At 49.5% G+C, this 24,545-nt stretch overlaps 1 protein-coding gene across 1 annotated transcript; it reads left to right on the forward strand.

Annotated features, from left to right (window-relative positions):
* Positions 1-489: 489 nt before the first annotated feature.
* oacyl (O-acyltransferase like) lies at positions 490-6,190 on the forward strand. Its single transcript, XM_038988778.1, has 3 exons — positions 490-655; positions 5,641-5,783; positions 6,023-6,190. Exons 1-3 carry the CDS (start codon positions 508-510, stop codon positions 6,125-6,127), a joined length of 396 nt encoding a protein of 131 aa, XP_038844706.1. The 5' UTR covers positions 490-507; the 3' UTR covers positions 6,128-6,190.
* Positions 6,191-24,545: the final 18,355 nt, after the last annotated feature.

The raw sequence follows: 24,545 nt of genomic DNA on the forward strand, positions 1-24,545 counted from the left end.
AAGAAAATGTCATATTATATTATATCAAACCAGATCAACTGTTACAAATATGAATCACCGAAAATGTCCAGTATAATATATATTCTGTTCCAACATTGCCATTATTGTTTATGTTGTATATGGTCCAGAAAGTATGAAAACTACTTCCAGTATTACTACAATAAACCCTACACCAGATACGGGCCCTACCTGATCGGGATCCTGGCAGGGATAAGCATGACAACTAAGAAAGGCCACCTTTTAAAACATCAGGTAATAATATGAATCAACTGAATAACCTTTAACTGCTTAACACTCAGTGAACTCAGTTACCTACCTTTACAATTTTGTGAACAGGGTTTACCCACCTTTTAATGCTATATAAGTGTGTTTTTTTTGCATTAAGGTTTACGTTTTTTTTAACACTACAGGTCTGTTTCGTTTCAATAACATATCCCTCTCATCTCCTGTGTCTGTGTAACAACTCAGTGGCAGGCTGCAGTAGGTTGGTTCTGCTGCCTGTCAGTCATGGCGATATTGGTAGGATTGGCCTATGTCCTCCGGGATGTCCCACCCCAGCCGTCCGCGCCTCACGCCCTCTACCAGGGGATCCATCGCTCCCTCTGGGCCCTGGCCGTGGCCTGGATCATACTGGCCTGTGAGGAGGGATACGGAGGTGAGACCTGAGCACTGACAACCCACCTACCACAAGTCCCAGACAGACTCTCCTGAACAAATCTAGGGTTAGGAGTCTTTGCTGACCATTTGATCTGACCGGTACAAATTATGGTCCCTAGTCGTTTTTTATGTAAGAGTCTTAGTTATATCCTTTAGCAAAGGATCAGATTTTTTCCTCATGTGGTCAGGTAAAATCCCTGGCCCTTAAACAAATCCTGTCTTCAGTAACTACCCAGTCTCCAGTAACTACCCAGTCTCCAGTAACTACCCAGTCTCCAGTAACTACCCAGTCTCCAGTAACTACCCAGTCTCCAGTAACTACCCAGTCTACAGTAACTACCCAGTCTTCAGTAACTACCCAGTCTACAGTAACTACCCAGTCTACAGTAACTACCCAGTCTACAGTAACTACCCAGTCTCCAGTAACTACCCAGTCTACAGTAACTACCCAGTCTACAGTAACTACCCAGTCTCCAGTAACTACCCAGTCTACAGTAACTACCCAGTCTACAGTAACTACCCTGTCTCCAGTAACTACCCAGTCTACAGTAACTACCCTGTCTCCAGTAACTACCCAGTCTCCAGTAACTACCCAGTCTCCAATAACTACCCTGTCTCCAGTAACTACCCAGTCTACAGTAACTACCCTGTCTCCAGTAACTACCCAGTCTACAGTAACTACCCAGTCTCCAGTAACTACCCTGTCTCCAGTAACTACCCTGTCTTCAGTAACTACCCAGTCTTCAGTAACTACCCAGTCTTCAGTAACTACCCAGTCTCCAGTAACTACCCAGTCTACAGTAACTACCCAGTCTACAGTAACTACCCAGTCTCCAGTAACTACCCAGTCTTCAGTAACTTCCCTAGTCTTCAGTAACTACCCAGTCTACAGTAACTACCCAGTCTCCAGTAACTACCCTGTCTCCAGTAACTACCCTGTCTTCAGTAACTACCCAGTCTTCAGTAACTACCCAGTCTTCAGTAACTACCCAGTCTCCAGTAACTACCCAGTCTACAGTAACTACCCAGTCTACAGTAACTACCCAGTCTCCAGTAACTACCCAGTCTTCAGTCTTCAGTAACTACCCAGTCTACAGTAACTACCCAGTCTACAGTAACTACCCAGTCTACAGTAACTACCATGTCTACAGTAACTATCCTGTCTTCAGTAACTACCCTGTCTTCAGTAACTACCCAGTCTCCAGTCTTCAGTAACTACCCAGTCTCCAGTAACTACCCAGTCTCCAGTAACTACCCAGTCTACAGTAACTACCCAGTCTACAGTAACTACCCAGTCTACAGTAACTACCCAGTCTTCAGTAACTACCATGTCTACAGTAACTATCCTGTCTTCAGTAACTACCCAGTCTCCAGTCTCCAGTAACTACCCAGTCTTCAGTAACTACCCAGTCTCCAGTCTCCAGTAACTACCCAGTCTCCAGTAACTACCCAGTCTACAGTAACTACCCAGTCTACAGTAACTACCCAGTCTCCAGTAACTACCCAGTCTTCAGTAACTACCCAGTCTCCAGTCTTCAGTAACTACCCAGTCTCCAGTAACTACCCAGTCTCCAGTAACTACCCAGTCTCCAGTAACTACCCAGTCTACAGTAACTACCCAGTCTCCAGTAACTACCCAGTCTCCAGTAACTACCCTGTCTCCAGTAACTACCCAGTCTCCAATAACTACCCTGTCTCCAGTAACTACCCAGTCTCCAGTAACTACCCTGTCTACAGTAACTACCCAGTCTACAGTAACTACCCAGTCTACAGTAACTACCCAGTCTACAGTAACTACCCTGTCTCCAGTAACTACCCAGTCTCCAGTAACTACCCAGTCTCCAATAACTACCCTGTCTCCAGTAACTACCCAGTCTACAGTAACTACCCTGTCTCCAGTAACTACCCAGTCTACAGTAACTACCCAGTCTCCAGTAACTACCCTGTCTCCAGTAACTACCCTGTCTTCAGTAACTACCCAGTCTTCAGTAACTACCCAGTCTTCAGTAACTACCCAGTCTCCAGTAACTACCCAGTCTACAGTAACTACCCAGTCTCCAGTAACTACCCAGTCTACAGTAACTACCCAGTCTCCAGTAACTACCCAGTCTCCAGTAACTACCCAGTCTACAGTAACTACCCTGTCTCCAGTAACTACCCAGTCTCCAGTAACTACCCAGTCTCCAGTAACTACCCAGTCTACAGTAACTACCCTGTCTCCAGTAACTACCCAGTCTACAGTAACTACCCAGTCTCCAGTAACTACCCTGTCTCCAGTAACTACCCTGTCTTCAGTAACTACCCAGTCTTCAGTAACTACCCAGTCTTCAGTAACTACCCAGTCTCCAGTAACTACCCAGTCTACAGTAACTACCCAGTCTACAGTAACTACCCAGTCTCCAGTAACTACCCAGTCTTCAGTAACTACCCTGTCTACAGTAACTACCCAGTCTACAGTAACTACCCAGTCTACAGTAACTACCCAGTCTTCAGTAACTACCATGTCTACAGTAACTATCCTGTCTACAGTAACTACCCAGTCTTCAGTAACTACCATGTCTACAGTAACTACCATGTCTACAGTAACTACCCAGTCTTCAGTAACTACCCTGTCTTCAGTAACTACCCAGTCTCCAGTCTTCAGTAACTACCCAGTCTACAGTAACTACCCAGTCTCCAGTAACTACCCAGTCTTCAGTAACTACCCAGTCTACAGTAACTACCCAGTCTACAGTAACTACCCAGTCTACAGTAACTACCCAGTCTTCAGTAACTACCATGTCTACAGTAACTATCCTGTCTACAGTAACTACCCAGTCTTCAGTAACTACCATGTCTACAGTAACTACCATGTCTACAGTAACTACCCAGTCTTCAGTAACTACCCTGTCTTCAGTAACTACCCAGTCTCCAGTCTTCAGTAACTACCCAGTCTACAGTAACTACCATGTCTACAGTAACTACCCAGTCTTCAGTAACTACCCTGTCTTCAGTAACTACCCAGTCTCCAGTCTTCAGTAACTACCCAGTCTACAGTAACTACCCAGTCTCCAGTCTTCAGTAACTACCCAGTCTACAGTAACTACCCAGTCTCCAGTAACTACCCAGTCTACAGTAACTACCCAGTCTTCAGTAACTACCCAGTCTACAGTAACTACCATGTCTACAGTAACTACCCAGTCTACAGTAACTACCCTGTCTACAGTAACTACCCAGTCTTCAGTAACTACCCAGTCTTCAGTAACTACCCTGTCTACAGTAACTACCCAGTCTACAGTAACTACCCAGTCTACAGTAACTACCCAGTCTACAGTAACTACCCAGTCTTCAGTAACTACCCTGTCTACAGTAACTACCCAGTCTACAGTAACTACCCAGTCTACAGTAACTACCCAGTCTTCAGTAACTACCCAGTCTTCAGTAACTACCCTGTCTACAGTAACTACCCAGTCTTCAGTAACTACCCAGTCTCCAGTAACTACCCTGTCTCCAGTAACTACCCTGTCTTCAGTAACTACCCAGTCTTCAGTAACTACCCAGTCTTCAGTAACTACCCAGTCTCCAGTAACTACCCAGTCTACAGTAACTACCCAGTCTACAGTAACTACCCAGTCTCCAGTAACTACCCAGTCTTCAGTAACTACCCTGTCTACAGTAACTACCCAGTCTACAGTAACTACCCAGTCTACAGTAACTACCCAGTCTTCAGTAACTACCATGTCTACAGTAACTATCCTGTCTACAGTAACTACCCAGTCTTCAGTAACTACCATGTCTACAGTAACTACCATGTCTACAGTAACTACCCAGTCTTCAGTAACTACCCTGTCTTCAGTAACTACCCAGTCTCCAGTCTTCAGTAACTACCCAGTCTACAGTAACTACCCAGTCTCCAGTAACTACCCAGTCTTCAGTAACTACCCTGTCTACAGTAACTACCCAGTCTACAGTAACTACCCAGTCTACAGTAACTACCCAGTCTTCAGTAACTACCATGTCTACAGTAACTATCCTGTCTACAGTAACTACCCAGTCTTCAGTAACTACCATGTCTACAGTAACTACCATGTCTACAGTAACTACCCAGTCTTCAGTAACTACCCTGTCTTCAGTAACTACCCAGTCTCCAGTCTTCAGTAACTACCCAGTCTACAGTAACTACCATGTCTACAGTAACTACCCAGTCTTCAGTAACTACCCTGTCTTCAGTAACTACCCAGTCTCCAGTCTTCAGTAACTACCCAGTCTACAGTAACTACCCAGTCTCCAGTCTTCAGTAACTACCCAGTCTACAGTAACTACCCAGTCTCCAGTAACTACCCAGTCTACAGTAACTACCCAGTCTTCAGTAACTACCCAGTCTACAGTAACTACCATGTCTACAGTAACTACCCAGTCTACAGTAACTACCCTGTCTACAGTAACTACCCAGTCTTCAGTAACTACCCAGTCTTCAGTAACTACCCTGTCTACAGTAACTACCCAGTCTACAGTAACTACCCAGTCTACAGTAACTACCCAGTCTACAGTAACTACCCAGTCTTCAGTAACTACCCTGTCTACAGTAACTACCCAGTCTACAGTAACTACCCAGTCTACAGTAACTACCCAGTCTTCAGTAACTACCCAGTCTTCAGTAACTACCCTGTCTACAGTAACTACCCAGTCTTCAGTAACTACCCAGTCTTCAGTAACTACCCTGTCTACAGTAACTTCCCTAGTCTTCAGTAACTACCCAGTCTACAGTAACTACCCAGTCTCCAGTAACTACCCAGTCTCCAGTAACTACCCAGTCTCCAGTAACTACCCAGTCTTCAGTAACTACCCAGTCTACAGTAACTACCCAGTCTACAGTAACTACCCAGTCTTCAGTAACTACCCAGTCTACAGTAACTACCCTGTCTCCAGTAACTACCCTGTCTACAGTAACTACCCAGTGTCTCTCTCACATGCTGTATATTCTGTCCCTCTCTCTCTCTCCAGGATTCGTTGATAACCTCCTGTCACTAAATCTGTGGGTTCCTCTGTCCAACATCAGCTTTGCCTGTTACCTGATCCATCCTGTTCTTATTATACTATACAATGGCAAACAGGAGACTCCTATACACTACACAGACATGAACTTTGTAAGTATTTCACACAGTAGTAACCTAGTCCCAGATAAGTGTCTGCTGCATAGCCAACTTCCATAGTTGTTATCATGCCAAACATTTTTGACTTGAGTTGGCAAGTAAGTACAAACAGATCTGGGACAGGCCTACTACTGTAGATCATAATAGAATATTATTCTTGAAGGAGATGCATCTTTCTGCTCTTCTGGAGATGATCACACTGTGTTGTTTTCCTTTGTTTTCTTCCTCCTCAGTTCTATCTGTTCCTGGGTCACATGATTCTGACGGTGGTGATTGGCTATGTGCTGACCGTGTTGGTGGAGAAGCCCTACCTCTTCCTCAAGGGCAGTAAGGCTTAAGGACACGACCCCCTCGACCCTCCTCCTCTACGACATGACCCCTAGACCCTCCTCTCTACGACATGACCCCTAGACCCTCCTCTCTACGACATGACCCCTAGACCCTCCTCCTCTACGACATGACCCCTAGACCCTCCTCTCTACGACATGACCCCTAGACCCTCCTCTCTACGACATGACCCCTAGACCCTCCTCTCTACGACATGACCCCTAGACCCTCCTCTCTAGGACATGACCCCTAGACCCTCCTCTCTACGACATGACCCCTAGACCCTCCACCTCTACGACATGACCCCTAGACCCTCCTCTCTACGACATGACCCCTAGACCCTCCTCTCTACGACATGACCCCTAGACCCTCCTCTCTACGACATGACCCCTAGACCCTCCTCTCTAGGACATGACCCCTAGACCCTCCTCTCTAGGACATGACCCCTAGACCCTCCTCCTCTACGACATGACCCCTAGACCCTCCTCTCTAGGACATGACCCCTAGACCCTCCTCTCTAGGACATGACCCCTAGACCCTCCTCTCTAGGACATGACCCCTAGACCCTCCTCTCTAGGACATGACCCCTAGACCCTCCTCTCTACGACATGACCCCTAGACCCTCCTCTCTACGACATGACCCCTAGACCCTCCTCTCTACGACATGACCCCTAGACCCTCCTCTCTACGACATGACCCCTAGACCCTCCTCCTCTACGACATGACCCCTAGACCCTCCTCCTCTACGACATGACCCCTAGACCCTCCTCCTCTACGACATGACCCCTAGACCCTCCTCTCTACGACATGACCCCTAGACCCTCCTCCTCTACGACATGACCCCTAGACCCTCCTCCTCTACGACATGACCCCTAGACCCTCCTCCTCTACGATATGACCCCTAGACCCTCCTCCTCTACGACATGACCCCTAGACCCTCCTCTCTACGACATGACCCCTAGACCCTCCTCCTCTACGACATGACCCCTAGACCCTCCTCTCTACGACATGACCCCTAGACCCTCCTCCTCTACGACATGACCCCTAGACCCTCCTCCTCTACGACATGACCCCTAGACCCTCCTCCTCTACGACATGACCCCTAGACCCTCCTCCTCTATGACATGACCCCTAGACCCTCCTCTCTACGACATGACCCCTAGACCCTCCTCCTCTACGACATGACCCCTAGACCCTCCTCCTCTACGACATGACCCCTAGACCCTCCTCTCTACGACATGACCCCTAGACCCTCCTCTCTACGACATGACCCCTAGACCCTCCTCCTCTACGACATGACCCCTAGACCCTCCTCCTCTACGACATGACCCCTAGACCCTCCTCCTCTATGACATGACCCCTAGACCCTCCTCTCTACGACATGACCCCTAGACCCTCCTCCTCTACGACATGACCCCTAGACCCTCCTCCTCTACGACATGACCCCTAGACCCTCCTCCTCTAGGACATGACCCCTAGACCCTCCTCTCTACGACATGACCCCTAGACCCTCCTCCTCTATGACATGACCCCTAGACCCTCCTCCTCTACGACATGACCCCTAGACCCTCCTCCTCTACGACATGACCCCTAGACCCTCCTCCTCTACGACATGACCCCTAGACCCTCCTCTCTACGACATGACCCCTAGACCCTCCTCTCTACGACATGACCCCTAGACCCTCCTCCTCTACGACATGACCCCTAGACCCTCCTCCTCTACGACATGACCCCTAGACCCTCCTCCTCTACGACATGACCCCTAGATCCTCCTCTCTACGACATGACCCCTAGACCCTCCTCCTCTATGACATGACCCCTAGACCCTCCTCTCTACGACATGACCCCTAGACCCTCCTCCTCTACGACATGACCCCTAGACCCTCCTCTCTACGACATGACCCCTAGACCCTCCTCTCTACGACATGACCCCTAGACCCTCCTCCTCTACGACATGACCCCTAGACCCTCCTCCTCTAGGACATGACCCCTAGACCCTCCTCCTCTACGACATGACCCCTAGACCCTCCTCTCTACGACATGACCCCTAGACCCTCCTCCTCTACGACATGACCCCTAGACCCTCCTCTCTACGACATGACCCCTAGACCCTCCTCCTCTACGACATGACCCCTAGACCCTCCTCCTCTATGACATGACCCCTAGACCCTCCTCCTCTAGGACATGACCCCTAGACCCTCCTCTCTACGACATGACCCCTAGACCCTCCTCTCTACGACATGACCCCTAGACCCTCCTCCTCTACGACATGACCCCTAGACCCTCCTCCTCTACGACATGACCCCTAGACCCTCCTCCTCTACGACATGACCCCTAGACCCTCCCCCTCTACGACATGACCCCTAGACCCTCCTCTCTACGACATGACCCCTAGACCCTCCACCTCTACGACATGACCCCTAGACCCTCCTCTCTACGACATGACCCCTAGACCCTCCTCTCTACGACATGACCCCTAGACCCTCCTCCTCTACGACATGACCCCTAGACCCTCCTCTCTACGACATGACCCCTAGACCCTCCTCTCTACGACATGACCCCTAGACCCTCCTCCTCTAGGACATGACCCCTAGACCCTCCTCTCTACGACATGACCCCTAGACCCTCCTCCTCTACGACATGACCCCTAGACCCTCCTCCTCTACGACATGACCCCTAGACCTTCCTCTCTACGACATGACCCCTAGACCCTCCTCTCTACGACATGACCCCTAGACCCTCCTCCTCTACAACATGACCCCTAGACCCTCCTCCTCTACGACATGACCCCTAGACCCTCCTCTCTACGACATGACCCCTAGACCCTCCTCCTCTACGACATGACCCCTAGACCCTCCTCTCTACGACATGACCCCTAGACCCTCCTCTCTACGACATGACCCCTAGACCCTCCTCCTCTACGACATGACCCCTAGACCCTCCTCCTCTACGACATGACCCCTAGACCCTCCTCTCTACGACATGACCCCTAGACCCTCCTCTCTACGACATGACCCCTAGACCCTCCTCTCTACGACATGACCCCTAGACCCTCCTCCTCTACAACATGACCCCTAGACCCTCCTCCTCTACGACATGACCCCTAGAGCCTCCTCCTCTAGGACATGACCCCTAGACCCTCCTCTCTACGACATGACCCCTAGACCCTCCTCCTCTATGACATGACCCCTAGACCCTCCTCCTCTACGACATGACCCCTAGACCCTCCTCTCTAGGACATGACCCCTAGACCCTCCTCTCTACGACATGACCCCTAGACCCTCCTCCTCTACGACATGACCCCTAGACCCTCCTCCTCTACGACATGACCCCTAGATCCTCCTCTCTACGACATGACCCCTAGACCCTCCTCCTCTACGACATGACCCCTAGACCCTCCTCCTCTAGGACATGACCCCTAGACCCTCCTCCTCTACGACATGACCCCTAGACCCTCCTCCTCTACAACATGACCCCTAGACCCTCCTCCTCTACGACATGACCCCTAGACCCTCCTCCTCTACGACATGACCCCTAGACCCTCCTCCTCTAGGACATGACCCCTAGACCCTCCTCTCTACGACATGACCCCTAGACCCTCCTCCTCTACGACATGACCCCTAGACCCTCCTCCTCTAGGACATGACCCCTAGACCCTCCACCTCTACCACATGACCCCTAGACCCTTCCCCTCTACGACACTCCTGTAGATCTGAAAGGATTGGATAGCTGTGAGCAGTATGGCCATAAATTTAAAGGAATGATGTATGGGCTGATTTATAAAGATGACCGTATTCATTGTAAGATGGAAGATGTGAGGTGTAAATGATTGTATAATTTGCCATGTATAAAAACTGAAACATAAAGTCTGAACAGAGTGGTATGTTAGAATGTAATACTATTTCTATGGTTAGAATGTTTAACGCTGACTGTAGTATTGAGGTGCAATGTTACTTGTGAAGCCAAGCAGTATAAGAAGAGCTCTTCACTAGATACATAAACATACAAAGGCCATTTTCTCAAAAGTGAGTTTACAACTTGATCAACTTTCAAAGCAGAATTACTTTCCCATTGTTCCTCAAATGCTGTGTATGATAAACCATTTTGCTGATAAACCAGTCTCTATTTTTATCCAATGTAAAAAACACAATTTCAAATGTTGCTACATAAGACTGAATCCAGGTGGTGAGTCACATATGTCACAGCAGTGGGTTATTAGGCAAGTGTTTGTGGGTCTCTCATACACCATGGTCTTTACCACTGCATGCCCACAAAATCTAGCTTAGCCTTAGCCCAGTAACCCAAAAATGTCACTGCCAATCGTTCAACCACCCCCATCTAGTTAGCTATTAATGCACTCAAATAGTCAATCCATTCCCTTGGTTTTGAAACTGGAGTCTCCTGATCCTGAATCCATCAGTAAATAAACAAATATGATCCTAAAGCCACAGGGGCCAACAGGGAGAAACAGGAACCAACAGGGAGAAACAGGAACCAACAGGGAGAAACAGGAACCAACAGGGAAAAACAGGAACCAACAGGGAGAAACAGGGACCAACAGGGAAAAACAGGAACCAACAGGGAGAAACAGGGACCAACAGGGAAAAACAGGAACCAACAGGGAGAAACAGGAACCAACAGGGAGAAACAGGAACCAACAGGGAGAAACAGGGACCAACAGGGAGAAACAGGAACCAACAGGGACCAACAGGGAGAAACAGGGAGACACAGGAACCAACAGGGAGAAACAGGAACCAACAGGGAGAAACAGGAACCAACAGGGAGAAACAGGAACCAACAGGGAGAAACAGGAACCAACAGGGAAAAACAGGAACCAACAGGGAGAAACAGGAACCAACAGGGAGAAACAGGAACCAACAGGGAGAAACAGGGACCAACAGGGAGAAACAGGAACCAACAGGGACCAACAGGGAGAAACAGTGACCAATAGGGAGAAACAGGAACCAACAGGGAGAAACAGGAACCAACAGGGAGAAACAGGGACCAACAGGGAGAAACAGGAAGAAACAGGGAGAAACAGGAACCAACAGGGAGAAACAGGTGCCAACAGGGAGAAACAGGGGCCAACAGGGAGAAACAGGAACCAACAGGGAGAAACAGGAACCAACAGGGACCAACAGGGAGAAACAGGAACCAACAGGGAGAAACAGGAACCAACAGGGAGAAACAGGAACCAACAGGGAGAAACAGGAACCAACAGGGAGAAACAGGAACCAACAGGGACCAACAGGAACCAACAGGGAGAAACAGGAACCAACAGGGAGAAACAGGAACCAACAGGGAGAAACAGGGACCAACAGGGAGAAACAGGAACCAACAGGGAGAAACAGGAACCAACAGGGAGAAACAGGTGCCAACAGGGAGAAACAGGGGCCAACAGGGAGAAACAGGAACCAACAGGGAGAAACAGGAACCAACAGGGAGAAACAGGAACCAACAGGGAGAAACAGGAACCAACAGGGAGAAACAGGAACCAACAGGGAGAAACAGGAACCAACAGGGAAAAACAGGAACCAACAGGGAGAAACAGGAACCAACAGGGAGAAACAGGAACCAACAGGGAGAAACAGGGGGAAACAGGGACCAACAGGGAGAAACAGGAACCAACAGGGAGAAACAGGAACCAACAGGGAGAAACAGGAACCAACAGGGAGAAACAGGAACCAACAGGGAGAAACAGGAACCAACAGGGACCAACAGGAACCAACAGGGAGAAACAGGAACCAACAGGGAGAAACAGGAACCAACAGGGAGAAACAGGGACCAACAGGGAGAAACAGGAACCAACAGGGAGAAACAGGAACCAACAGGGAGAAACAGGTGCCAACAGGGAGAAACAGGAACCAACAGGGACCAACAGGGAGAAACAGGAACCAACAGGGAGAAACAGGAACCAACAGGGACCAACAGGGAGAAACAGGAACCAACAGGGAGAAACAGGAACCAACAGAGAGAAACAAGGGCCAACAGGGAGAAACAGGAACCAACAGGGAGAAACAGGAACCAACAGGGACCAACAGGGAGAAACAGGAACCAACAGGGAGAAACAGGGGCCAACAGGGAGAAACAGGAACCAACAGGGAGAAACAGGGACCAACAGAGAGAAACAGGAACCAACAGGGACCAACAGGGAGAAACAGGAACCAACAGGGAGAAACAGGAACCAACAGGGAGAAACAGGGGCCAACAGGGAGAAACAGGGGCCAACAGGGAGAAACAGGGACCAACAGGGAGAAACAGGAACCAACAGGGAGAAACAGGAACCAACAGGGAGAAACAGGAACCAACAGGGAGAAACAGGGACCAACAGAGAGAAACAGGAACCAACAGAGAGAAACAGGGGCCAACAGGGAGAAACAGGAACCAACAGGGAGAAACAGGGACCAACAGGGAGAAACAGGGACCAACAGGGGGAAACAGGAACCAACAGGGAGAAACAGGGACCAACAGGGAGAAACAGGAACCAACAGGGAGAAACAGGAACCAACAGGGAGAAACAGGGGCCAACAGGGAGAAACAGGAACCAACAGAGAGAAACAGGGGCCAACAGGGAGAAACAGGAACCAACAGAGAGAAACAGGAACCAACAGGGAGAAACAGGAACTAACAGGGAGAAACAGGAACCAACAGGGAGAAACAGGAACCAACAGGGAGAAACAGGAACCAACAGGGAGAAACAGGAACCAACAGGGAGAAACAGGAACCAACAGAGAGAAACAGGAACCAACAGAGAGAAACAGGGGCCAACAGGGAGAAACAGGAACCAACAGGGAGAAACAGGGACCAACAGGGAGAAACAGGGACCAACAGGGGGAAACAGGAACCAACAGGGAGAAACAGGAACCAACAGGGAGAAACAGGGAGAAACAGGGAGAAACAGGAAACAACAGGGAGAAACAGGAACCAACAGGGAGAAACAGGGGCCAACAGAGAGAAACAGGAACCTACAGGGAGAAACAGGAACCAACAGGGAGAAACAGGAACCAACAGGGAGAAACAGGAACCAACAGGGAGAAACAGGAACCAACAGGGAGAAACAGGAACCAACAGGGAGAAACAGGTGCCAACAGGAACCAAGAGGGAGAAACAGGTGCCAACAGGGAGAAACAGGAACCAACAGGGAGAAACAGGAACCAACAGGGAGAAACAGGAACCAACAGGGAGAAACAGGTGCCAACAGGGAGAAACAGGAACCAAGAGGGAGAAACAGGTGCCAACAGGGAGAAACAGGGGCCAACAGAGAGAAACAGGAACCTACAGGGAGAAACAGGAACCAACAGGGAGAAACAGGAACCAACAGGGAGAAACAGGAACCAACAGGGAGAAACAGGAACCAACAGGGAGAAACAGGTGCCAACAGGGAGAAACAGGAACCAAGAGGGAGAAACAAGTGCCAACAGGGAGAAACAGGAACCAACAGGGAGAAACAGGAACCAACAGGGAGAAACAGGAACCAACAGGGAGAAACAGGTGCCAACAGGGAGAAACAGGAACCAAGAGGGAGAAACAGGTGCCAACAGGGAGAAACAGGAACCAACAGGGAGAAACAGGAACCAACAGGGAGAAACAGGAACCAACAGGGAGAAACAGGAACCAACAGGGAGAAACAGGGGCCAACAGAGAGAAACAGGAACCAACAGAGAGAAACAGGAACCAACAGGGAGAAACAGGAACCAACAGGGAGAAACAGGGACCAACAGGGAGAAACAGGGACCAACAGGGAGAAACAGGAACCAACAGGGAGAAACAGGAACCAACAGGGAGAAACAGGGACCAACAGGGAGAAACAGGGACCAACAGGGAGAAACAGGAACCAACAGGGAGAAACAGGAACCAACAGGGAGAAACAGGGACCAACAGGGACCAACAGGGAGAAACAGGGACCAACAGGGAGAAACAGGAACCTACAGGGAGAAACAGGAACCAACAGGGAGAAACAGGAACCAACAGGGAGAAACAGGAACCAACAGGGAGAAACAGGAACCAACAGGGAGAAACAGGTGCCAACAGGGAGAAACAGGAACCAACAGGGACCAACAGGGGGAAACAGGGACCAACAGGGAGAAACAGGAACCAACAGGGAGAAACAGGAACCAACAGGGAGAAACAGGAACCAACAGAGAGAAACAGGAACCAACAGAGAGAAACAGGGGCCAACAGGGAGAAACAGGAACCAACAGGGAGAAACAGGGACCAACAGGGAGAAACAGGGACCAACAGGGGGAAACAGGAACCAACAGGGAGAAACAGGAACCAACAGGGAGAAACAGGGAGAAACAGGGAGAAACAGGAACCAACAGGGAGAAACAGGAACCAACAGGGAGAAACAGGGGCCAACAGAGAGAAACAGGAACCTACAGGGAGAAACAGGAACCAACAGGGAGAAACAGGAACCAACAGGGAGAAACAGGAACCAACAGGGAGAAACAGGAACCAACAGGGAGAAACAGGAACCAACAGGGAGAAACAGGAACCAACAGGGAGAAACAGGTGCCAACAGGGAGAAACAGGAACCAAGAGGGAGAAACAGGTGCCAACAGGGAGAAACAGGAACCAACAGGGAGAAACAGGAACCAACAGGGAGAAACAGGAACCAACAGGGAGAAACAGGTGCCAACAGGGAGAAACAGGAACCAAGAGGGAGAAACAGGTGCCAACAGGGAGAAACAGGGGCCAACAGAGAGAAACAGGAACCTACAGGGAGAAACAGGAACCAACAGGGAGAAACAGGAACCAACAGGGAGAAACAGGAACCAACAGGGAGAAACAGGAACCAACAGGGAGAAACAGGAACCAACAGGGAGAAACAGGGGCCAACAGAGAGAAACAGGAACCAACAGAGAGAAACAGGAACCAACAGGGAGAAACAGGAACCAACAGGGAGAAACAGGGACCAACAGGGAGAAACAGGGACCAACAGGGAGAAACAGGAACCAACAGGGAGAAACAGGGACCAACAGGGAGAAACAGGGACCAACAGGGAGAAACAGGAACCAACAGGGAGAAACAGGAACCAACAGGGAGAAACGGGGACCAACAGGGACCAACAGGGAGAAACAGGGACCAACAGGGAGAAACAGGAACCAACAGGGAGAAACAGGGACCAACAGAGAGAAACAGGAACCTAAAGGGAGAAACAGGAACCAACAGGGAGAAACAGGAACCAACAGGGAGAAACAGGAACCAACAGGGAGAAACAGGAACCAACAGGGAGAAACAGGGACCAACAGGGACCAACAGGGAGAAACAGGGACCAACAGGGAGAAACAGGAACCAACAGGGAGAAACAGGGACCAACAGAGAGAAACAGGAACCTACAGGGAGAAACAGGAACCAACAGGGAGAAACAGGAACCAACAGGGAGAAACAGGAACCAACAGGGAGAAACAGGAACCAACAGGGAGAAACAGGTGCCAACAGGGAGAAACAGGAACCAAGAGGGAGAAACAGGTGCCAACAGGGAGAAACAGGAACCAACAGGGAGAAACAGGAACCAACAGGGAGAAACAGGAACCAACAGGGAGAAACAGGGACCAACAGGGGGAAACAGGAACCAACAGGGACCAACAGGGAGAAACAGTGACCAACAGGGAGAAACAGGAACCAACAGGGAGAAACAGGAACCAATAGGGAGAAACAGGAACCAACAGGGAGAAACAGGAACCAACAGGGAGAAACAGAGAGAAACAGGAACCAACAGGGAGAAACAAGAACCAACAGGGAGAAACAGGGACCAATAGGGAGAAACAGGGGGAAACAGGGACCAACAGGGAGAAACAGGGACCAACAGGGAGAAACAGGGACCAACAAGGGGAAACAGGGACCAACAAGGGGAAACAGGGACCAACAGGGAGAAACAGGGACCAACAGGGACCAACAAGGGGAAACAGGGACCAACAGGGAGAAACAGGGACCAACAGGGGGAAACAGGGACCAACAAGGGGAAACAGGGACCAACAGGGAGAAACAGGGACCAACAGGGACCAACAAGGGGAAACAGGGACCAACAGGGAGAAACAGGGACCAACAAGGGGAAACAGGGACCAACAAGGGGAAACAGGGACCAACAGGGGGAAACAGGGACCAACAGGGAGAAACAGGGACCAACAAGGGGAAACAGGGACCAACAGGGGGAAACAGGGACCAACAGGGAGAAACAGGGACCAACAGCGGTAAACAGGGACCAACAGGGGGAAACAGGCCAACAGGAACTAACAGGGGGGAACAGGGACCGACAGGGAGAAACAGGGAGAAACAGGAACCAATAATGGGAAACATGGGCCCATGTGGGGCTAACAGAAGCAACAGGGACCAACATGGGCCAAGGCAGTGGATGCACTGATTGGTCATCTGATGGAGTGGGCCAGGTCAGGTGATAGTGGTGGAGGCTTTGCACTAGTCACTGATTTTAGCTAAGTGTCTCATGGAAACTAAGTCACTGTAATCAACCGCTTGCTGACACAAATTAATAATTTTCACACTTATGACTAACTTCTCCTGATTAAAGAGGTCAGATTCTTAAGTATAATTACTATAATATTAATAATTACTATATAATTACTATAATTCTCCATCCAATTTCATAATTTAACTTTTTGAAAGGTTAACGTCAGTGGCACACACAGTAGAACCTAACCTACTGTAGTTCCACTGAGGACCAAGACATGTTAAGGTGAAGAATGGGTCCCTCTAGAGGTCAGATTGAGGAATGACAGGCGACTATATGAAGTCTGTGTGTCAGTAGGCTACCTGAGTATGTGAGGATCCAGACCACTAGACATGGCAGAGAGAGAGTGGGTAAAGAGAGAGAGTGGCAGAGAGAAAGAGTGGCAGAGAGAAAGAGTGGCAAAGAGAGAGAAAGGCAGAGAAAGATAGTGGCAGAGAAAGATAGTGGCAAAGAGAGAGAGTGGCAGAGAGAGGTAGAGAGAGAGGCAGAGAGGTAGAGAGAGAGTGGCAAAGAGAGAGAGAGTGGCAGAGAAAGAGAGGTAGAGAGAGAGCATGGCAGAGAGAGAGAGAGTGGTAGAGAGAGAGTGAGGTAGAGAGAGAGTGAAAAGTTAGTGATCATACGCACATCCTTAAAAAGTGAGGCTCTGGGCTAATGAAGCACACCTGTAAAGAACAAGAAGGCCCGCACAATGTTTATGCTCCCAATTCATCGCTTTATTGACAACGTTTCCCTCCGAAACGGATCTTCGTCAGGTCAAACAGACTGAGTGCTCACATCCCGAAAGAGAGTGACTAATCAGGGTGACTTACGTCATTAGGCACTCAGTTGGTCATCATGACGCAACCATGCAAGGCAGGGATCTTCTAGCTCCGGACTGACGACTGATGCTCTTTCTTTGGGGGATTGATGTCTCACATTATAGGCTACTTGCTGGAAAATGGGCGTTAGTGCTTCGTGGTGTCACATTTAAGATCCCCTCCTACCCATCACAGAAAGCCAGCCACTCACAGAAGTGATGTTCTGTTGTTTATGTGAGGTACCGGTATATGGCTCCTATTAGCTTGTTACCCTCAGGTAAACAGAAGTTGATGTGTTCATTTAACTTAAATGAAGGTTAGTCAGTTAAGAATACATTCTGAATGACATTGTCAGTCTGGCGTCTGTCCTGTCTGCTTCTCTAGTTTTGTTTCGTTTCCTTGGACGGTTTGGACAATGATTCCAAGATTAATTTACGTTATTCAGTGTGATTATGACGTCAACGGTCTGTCTGTCACAAGACACTATGTTACCGTAGACCCTAGAATTCTCTGATTCCAGAGTTACGCCACACATCTCAACTGTGGCGCAGTGGCAAAGGGAAAATACTCACGTGTCAGACCCCCCCCCCCCCCTGTATGCATCTGACTGCGTCGGTACCGGGAAGTCCATCAGGAGTCAAGAACTGAGCCGCCGTTCTACTTACGTGTGTAACACCATCATCCACTTGGCCTGGCTAGAAGGCTAGAAGGCCGGCAGGATGGTGGGAGGGATGGGCCGTCCGGGCGACAACACGTTTTAAATATAGCTGCCTTTGGAAAGCGGACACCAACCCTCTGCATGTCTCTGACACCAACTCCTAGGGATGTTAAGTTCGAGGCTCGGACTGAAGGAGGATATCGTTCACAGGCTAGGAGCTCAACAACAACAAATTATCTGGTGTGGGCAGAGCCATGGAGCTTAATTGTCTAATGTTGTTACAAAGTAGCCATGACACGTTGAGGCCAACAACACGGAGACAACGTTGTGTGATGGTTGTGTGTTTGCTGGGTCTTTCATGGGTCTAAAGCACAGCTATATTCCATAGATCAAGCCTCTAACAAGAACATGGTCCCGAAGAGCATTGTAGCATTAATTGCATCCACCATAGCATACAACACAGTGCAGTATGTAACATTCACAGTCTGAATGCAGCCCTCTAATGCACAAACACAACCTCCTCCCTCCTGTAGACAGGAACACACACAGCCTCCTCCCTCCTGTAGACAGGAACACACACAGCCTCTCCCTCCTGTAGACAGGAACACACACAGCCTCCTCCCTCCTGTAGACAGGAACACACACAGCCTCCTCCCTCGTGTAGACAGGAACACACACAGCCTCCTCCCTCCTGTAGACAGGAACACACACAGTCTCCTCCCTCCTGTAGACAGGAACACACACAGCCCCCTCCTGTAGACAGGAACACACACAGCCTCCCCCCTCCTGTAGACAGGAACAAACACAGCCTCCTCCCTCCTGTAGACAGGAACACACACAGTCTCCTCCCTCCTGTAGACAGGAACAAACACAGCCCCCTCCTGTAGACAGGAACACACACAGCCTCCCCCCTCCTGTAGACAGGAACAAACACAGCCTCCTCCCTCCTGTAGACAGGAACACACACAGCCTCCTCCCTCCTGTAGACAGGAACACACACAGTCTCCCCCCTCCTGTAGACAGGCACACACACAGCCCCCTCCTGTAGACAGGAACACACACAGCCTCCCCCCTCCTGTAGACAGGAACAAACACAGCCTCCTCCCTCCTGTAGACAGGAACACACACAGTCTCCTCCCTCCTGTAGACAGGAACAAACACAGCCCCCTCCTGTAGACAGGAACACACACAGCCTCCCCCCTCCTGTAGACAGGAACAAACACAGCCTCCCCCTCCTGTAGACAGGAACACACACAGCCTCCCCCCTCCTGTAGACAGGAACAAACACAGCCTCCCCCTCCTGTAGACAGGAACAAACCCAGCCTCCCCCTCCTGTAGACAGGAACACACACAGCCTCCTCCCTCCTGTAGACAGGAACAAACACAGCCTCCTCCCTCCTGTAGACAGGAACACACACAGCCTCCCCCCTCCTGTAGACAGGAACAAACACAACCTCCTCCCTCCTGTAGACAGGAACACACACAGCCTCCTCCCTCCTGTAGACAGGAACACACACAGCCTCCTCCCTCCTGTAGACAGGAACAAACACAGCCTCCCCCCTCCTGTAGACAGGAACAAACCCAGCCTCCCCCTCCTGTAGACAGGAAGTATTTACACACTCAGGAATAATGAAAGACTTGCAGGTGATAAACTGATATTTGTTGACTCAGTGAAGTCACTGAGAGGCACTGGACAGGGCACATCCCAAAAGTAGGAGGGTTTGTTTTACTCACAGGACGTCCTGAGCTCTGTGTACCATGGTCCGAGGGGCCCGGAAGAGGCTGAGGAGTTGGACAGGACAAACAGTACAGTACTGCATACACATTAGAGCACCAGATTCAGAGTGTTTAATAGTCACATGTACATGGTTGCAGGTGCGATTGCAGGAATTTTAGGCTTCAAGCTTCAAGCTCAGATATAAGTGAAATAAACAAATGAAAATTGTCATATAAAAATAGCACTATATACATAATAACAACTGTGGCAGTTTTGAATAAATAAATGTCCATTGGGGTGGAGGCAGAATAAAGACTGTTGAGGGGGTGGGGTGGAATGACCACAGGCGGAGCAGCAGCAGGACCATTGAAGGGGTGGGGTGGAATGACCACAGGGGGAGCAGCAGCATGATCATTGAAGGGGTGAGGTAGAATGACCACAGGGGGAGCAGCAGCATGATCATTGAAGGGGTGGGGTGGAATGACCACAGGGGGAGCAGCAGCATGATCATTGAAGGGGTGAGGTTGAATGACCGCAGGGGGAGCAGCAGCATGATCATTGAAGGGGTGAGGTGGAATGACCGCAGGGGGAGCAGCAGCATGATCATTGAAGGGGTGAGGTGGAATGATTGCAAGGGGAGCAGCAGCATGATCATTGAAGGGGTGAGGTGGAATGACTACAGGGGGAGCAGCAGCATGATCATTGAAGGGGTGAGGTGGAATGACCGCAGGGGGAGCAGCAGCATGATCATTGAAGGGGTGAGGTGGAATGACCGCAGGGGGAGCAGCAGCATGATCATTGAAGGGGTGAGGTGGAATGACTACAGGGGGAGCAGCAGCATGATCATTGAAGGGGTGGGGTGGAATGACCACAGGGGGAGCAGCAGCATGATCATTGAAGGGGTGAGGTGGAATGACCGCAGGGGGAGCAGCAGCATGATCATTGAAGGGGTGAGGTGGAATGACCGCAGGGGGAGCAGCAGCATGATCATTGAAGGGGTGAGGTGGAATGACCGCAGGGGGAGCAGCAGCATGATCATTGAAGGGGTGAGGTGGAATGACCACAGGGGGAGCAGCAGCATGATCATTGAAGGGGTGGGGTGGAATGACCGCAGGGGGAGCAGCAGCATGATCATTGAAGGGGTGAGGTGGAATGACCGCATGGGGAGCAGCAGCATGATCATTGAAGGGGTGAGGTGGAATGACCACAGGGGGAGCAGCAGCATGATCATTGAAGGGGTGAGGTGGAATGATCGCAGGGGGAGCAGCAGCATGATCATTGAGTGAAATAAAAACAAAAAAGTTATAACATACATATTAACAACTGCCACAGTGATGAATGTCCTTGGGGTGGGGGCAGAGTAAACATTTTTTGGGGGGGGGTCCCTGATTCCCTGATAATCTTCTTGGCCTACCTGCGACACCTGGTGTTGTAGGTGTCCTGTAGGGCAGGCAGTGTGCACCAAATGGAGCCTTCGGCTGCACGTATGGAGTTGCCGTACCAGGCTCTTATGCAGCCCGACAGTATGCTCTCGATGGTGCTCCTGTAGAACACTGTGATGGCCCTCGAGGATAGGCCGAATTTCTTCAACATCCTGAGGTTGAAGAGTCACTATCGTGCCTTCTTCACTACGGTGTTCGTGTGGTTAAACCATTTCAGCTTCTCTGAGATGTGTACGCCGAAGAATTCAAAGTTATTGACCGGCTCCACGGTTGTGCCATTGATGAGGATGAGGGCATGTCCAGCCTGGTTCCTCCTGAAGTCCGCAATCAGCTCCTTTGTTTTGCTGACGTTGAGAGAGAGGTTGTTTACCTGGCACCACGCCGTCAGAGTGCCTACCTCCTCCGTCTCGTCGTTGTTGGTGATCAGGCCTCCTACTGTCATGTCGTCAGTGATCTTGATGATGGAGTTGGAACTATGTGAAGCCATGCAGTCGTGGGTATACAGGGAGTACAGGAGGGGACTGAGGACGTACCCTTGTGGGGTCCCCGTGTTGAGGATCAGTGTCGAGGAGGTAATGTTGCCTACCTTCACCTACTGGTGGCGGCCCGTCAGGAAGTCCAGGACCCAGTTGCATAGGGAGGAGTTCAGACCCAGGGCCGTGAACTTTGTAATAAGCTTAGAGGGCACTATGGTACTGAAGGACGAGCTGTAGTCAATGAACAGCATCCTCAAATATGTATTCCTTTTGTCCAGGTGGGTGAGGGCAGTGTACACTGCAATGGCGATTGCGTCATTTGTAGATCTGTCAGGGCGATAGGTGAATTGGAGAAGGTCGAGTGTGTTGAAGAGTTGATATGGTCTTTGACTAGCCTCTCGAAGCACATCATGATGGCGGAAGTGAGTGCTACTAGTCGGTAGTCATTCAGTTCAGTTACTTTCCCTTTCTAGAGAGAGATTGAAAATGTCAGACAACACAACAGCCAGCTGGTCTGCACATGCTATGAGGGCACGGCTAGAGATGCCGTCTGGGCCGGCAGCCTTGCCAGGGTTAACACATTTGAATAACTTACATACGTCCTCAGTGGAGACTGTCAGTGTGTAGCCCACGCTGTCATCGGGGGCTCTCCTCGGCAGCTCAGGGTCATTGTGCTCGAATCTTAAGAAAAAAAAGGTGTTTAGCTCGTCCGGTAGGGGGCGTTGGTGACCGTGATGTGGTTGGCTTTCTTTTTGTAACCCGTGATTGTTAGGAGCCCCTGCCACATACGCCTTATCAGCCACTTTGTCTATTGATATGGCAATATGGGCAACACATGTACTGCTCTGAAGACCATGTTCACTCACTGAATACAAAACCACTGACGTTGTACCCTACTGTTGTCGTTTGATGAGTGATCATTTCTGCAACCAAATGAGAGACTAGAATAGTAATGTATCTGGATGGAACAACAACGTTATGAACACACATTATACAATAAACAGTCGACGTACATGAATATGTACATAAACACTATCTGATGACCTTTAACCTCATCAGTTGAAAGCTCAATTCAAAGGGGCAACTCCATTCATAGAGTATGTTATGGCTGTTGTCCAGTTAGGAACATGGCTGTTGTCCAGTTAGGAACATGGCTGTTGTCCAGTTAGGAACATGGCTGTTGTCCAGTTAGGAACATGGCTGTTGTCCAGTTAGGAACATGGCTGTTGTTCAGTTAGGAACATGGCTGTTGTTCAGTTAGGAACATGGCTGTTGTCCAGTTAGGAACATGGCTGTTGTCCAGTTAGGAACATGGTTGTTGTCCAGTTAGGAACATGGTTGTTGTCCAGTTAGGAACATGGTTGTTGTCCAGTTAGGAACATGGTTGTTGTCCAGTTAGGAACATGGCTGTTGTCCAGTTAGGACCATGGTTGTTGTTCAGTTAGGAACATGGTTGTTGTCCAGTTAGGAACATGGTTGTTGTTCAGTTAGGAACATGGCTGTTGTCCAGTTAGGAACATGGTTGTTGTCCAGTTAGGAACATGGTTGTTGTCCAGTTAGGAACATGGTTGTTGTCCAGTTAGGAACATGGTTGTTGTCCAGTTAGGAACATGGTTGTTGTTCAGTTAGGAACATGGCTGTTGTCCAGTTAGGAACATGGTTGTTGTCCAGTTAGGAACATGGTTGTTGTTCAGTTAGGAACATGGCTGTTGTCCAGTTAGGAACATGGCTGTTGTCCAGTTAGGAACATGGTTGTTGTCCAGTTAGGAACATGGCTGTTGTCCAGTTAGGAACATGGTTGTTGTCCAGTTAGGAACATGGCTGTTGTCCAGTTAGGAACATGGCTGTTGTCCAGTTAGGAACATGGTTGTTGTTCAGTTAGGAACATGGTTGTTGTTCAGTTAGGAACATGGTTGTTGTTCAGTTAGGAACATGGCTGTTGTCCAGTTAGGAACATGGTTGTTGTCCAGTTAGGAACATGGTTGTTGTCCAGTTAGGAACATGGTTGTTGTTCAGTTAGGAACATGGCTGTTGTCCAGTTAGGAACATGGTTGTTGTCCAGTTAGGAACATGGCTGTTGTCCAGTTAGGAACATGGTTGTTGTTCAGTTAGGAACATGGTTGTTGTCCAGTTAGGAACATGGTTGTTGTTCAGTTAGGAACATGGCTGTTGTCCAGTTAGGAACATGGTTGTTGTCCAGTTGGGAACATGGTTGTTGTCCAGTTAGGAACATGGTTGTTGTTCAGTTAGGAACATGGCTGTTGTCCAGTTAGGAACATGGTTGTTGTCCAGTTAGGAACATGGTTGTTGTCCAGTTAGGAACATGGTTGTTGTTCAGTTAGGAACATGGCTGTTGTCCAGTTAGGAACATGGTTGTTGTCCAGTTAGGAACATGGTTGTTGTTCAGTTAGGAACATGGCTGTTGTCCAGTTAGGAACATGGCTGTTGTCCAGTTAGGAACATGGTTGTTGTCCAGTTAGGAACATGGTTGTTGTCCAGTTAGGAACATGGTTGTTGTCCAGTTAGGAACATGGTTGTTTTCCAGTTAGGAACATGGCTGTTGTCCAGTTAGGAACATGGTTGTTGTTCAGTTAGGAACATGGTTGTTGTCCAGTTAGGAACATGGTTGTTGTTCAGTTAGGAACATGGCTGTTGTCCAGTTAGGAACATGGTTGTTGTCCAGTTAGGAACATGGTTGTTGTCCAGTTAGGAACATGGTTGTTGTTCAGTTAGGAACATGGCTGTTGTCCAGTTAGGAACATGGTTGTTGTCCAGTTAGGAACATGGTTGTTGTTCAGTTAGGAACATGGCTGTTGTCCAGTTAGGAACATGGTTGTTGTCCAGTTAGGAACATGGTTGTTGTTCAGTTAG

The sequence above is a fragment of the Salvelinus namaycush genome, chromosome 3 (assembly GCF_016432855.1).
Source record: "Salvelinus namaycush isolate Seneca chromosome 3, SaNama_1.0, whole genome shotgun sequence".
Taxonomy (NCBI): Eukaryota; Metazoa; Chordata; class Actinopteri; order Salmoniformes; family Salmonidae; genus Salvelinus; species Salvelinus namaycush.

Bases quoted from the DNA above. Each gene is read 5' to 3' on its own strand.
- oacyl (XM_038988778.1), top strand. From the start codon at position 508: ATGGCGATATTGGTAGGATTGGCCTATGTCCTCCGGGATGTCCCACCC. The intron at 656-5,640 runs GTGAGACCTGAG...CTCTCTCTCCAG, and splicing joins CTGTGAGGAGGGATACGGAG to GATTCGTTGATAACCTCCTG. The intron at 5,784-6,022 runs GTAAGTATTTCA...CTTCCTCCTCAG, and splicing joins ACTACACAGACATGAACTTT to TTCTATCTGTTCCTGGGTCA.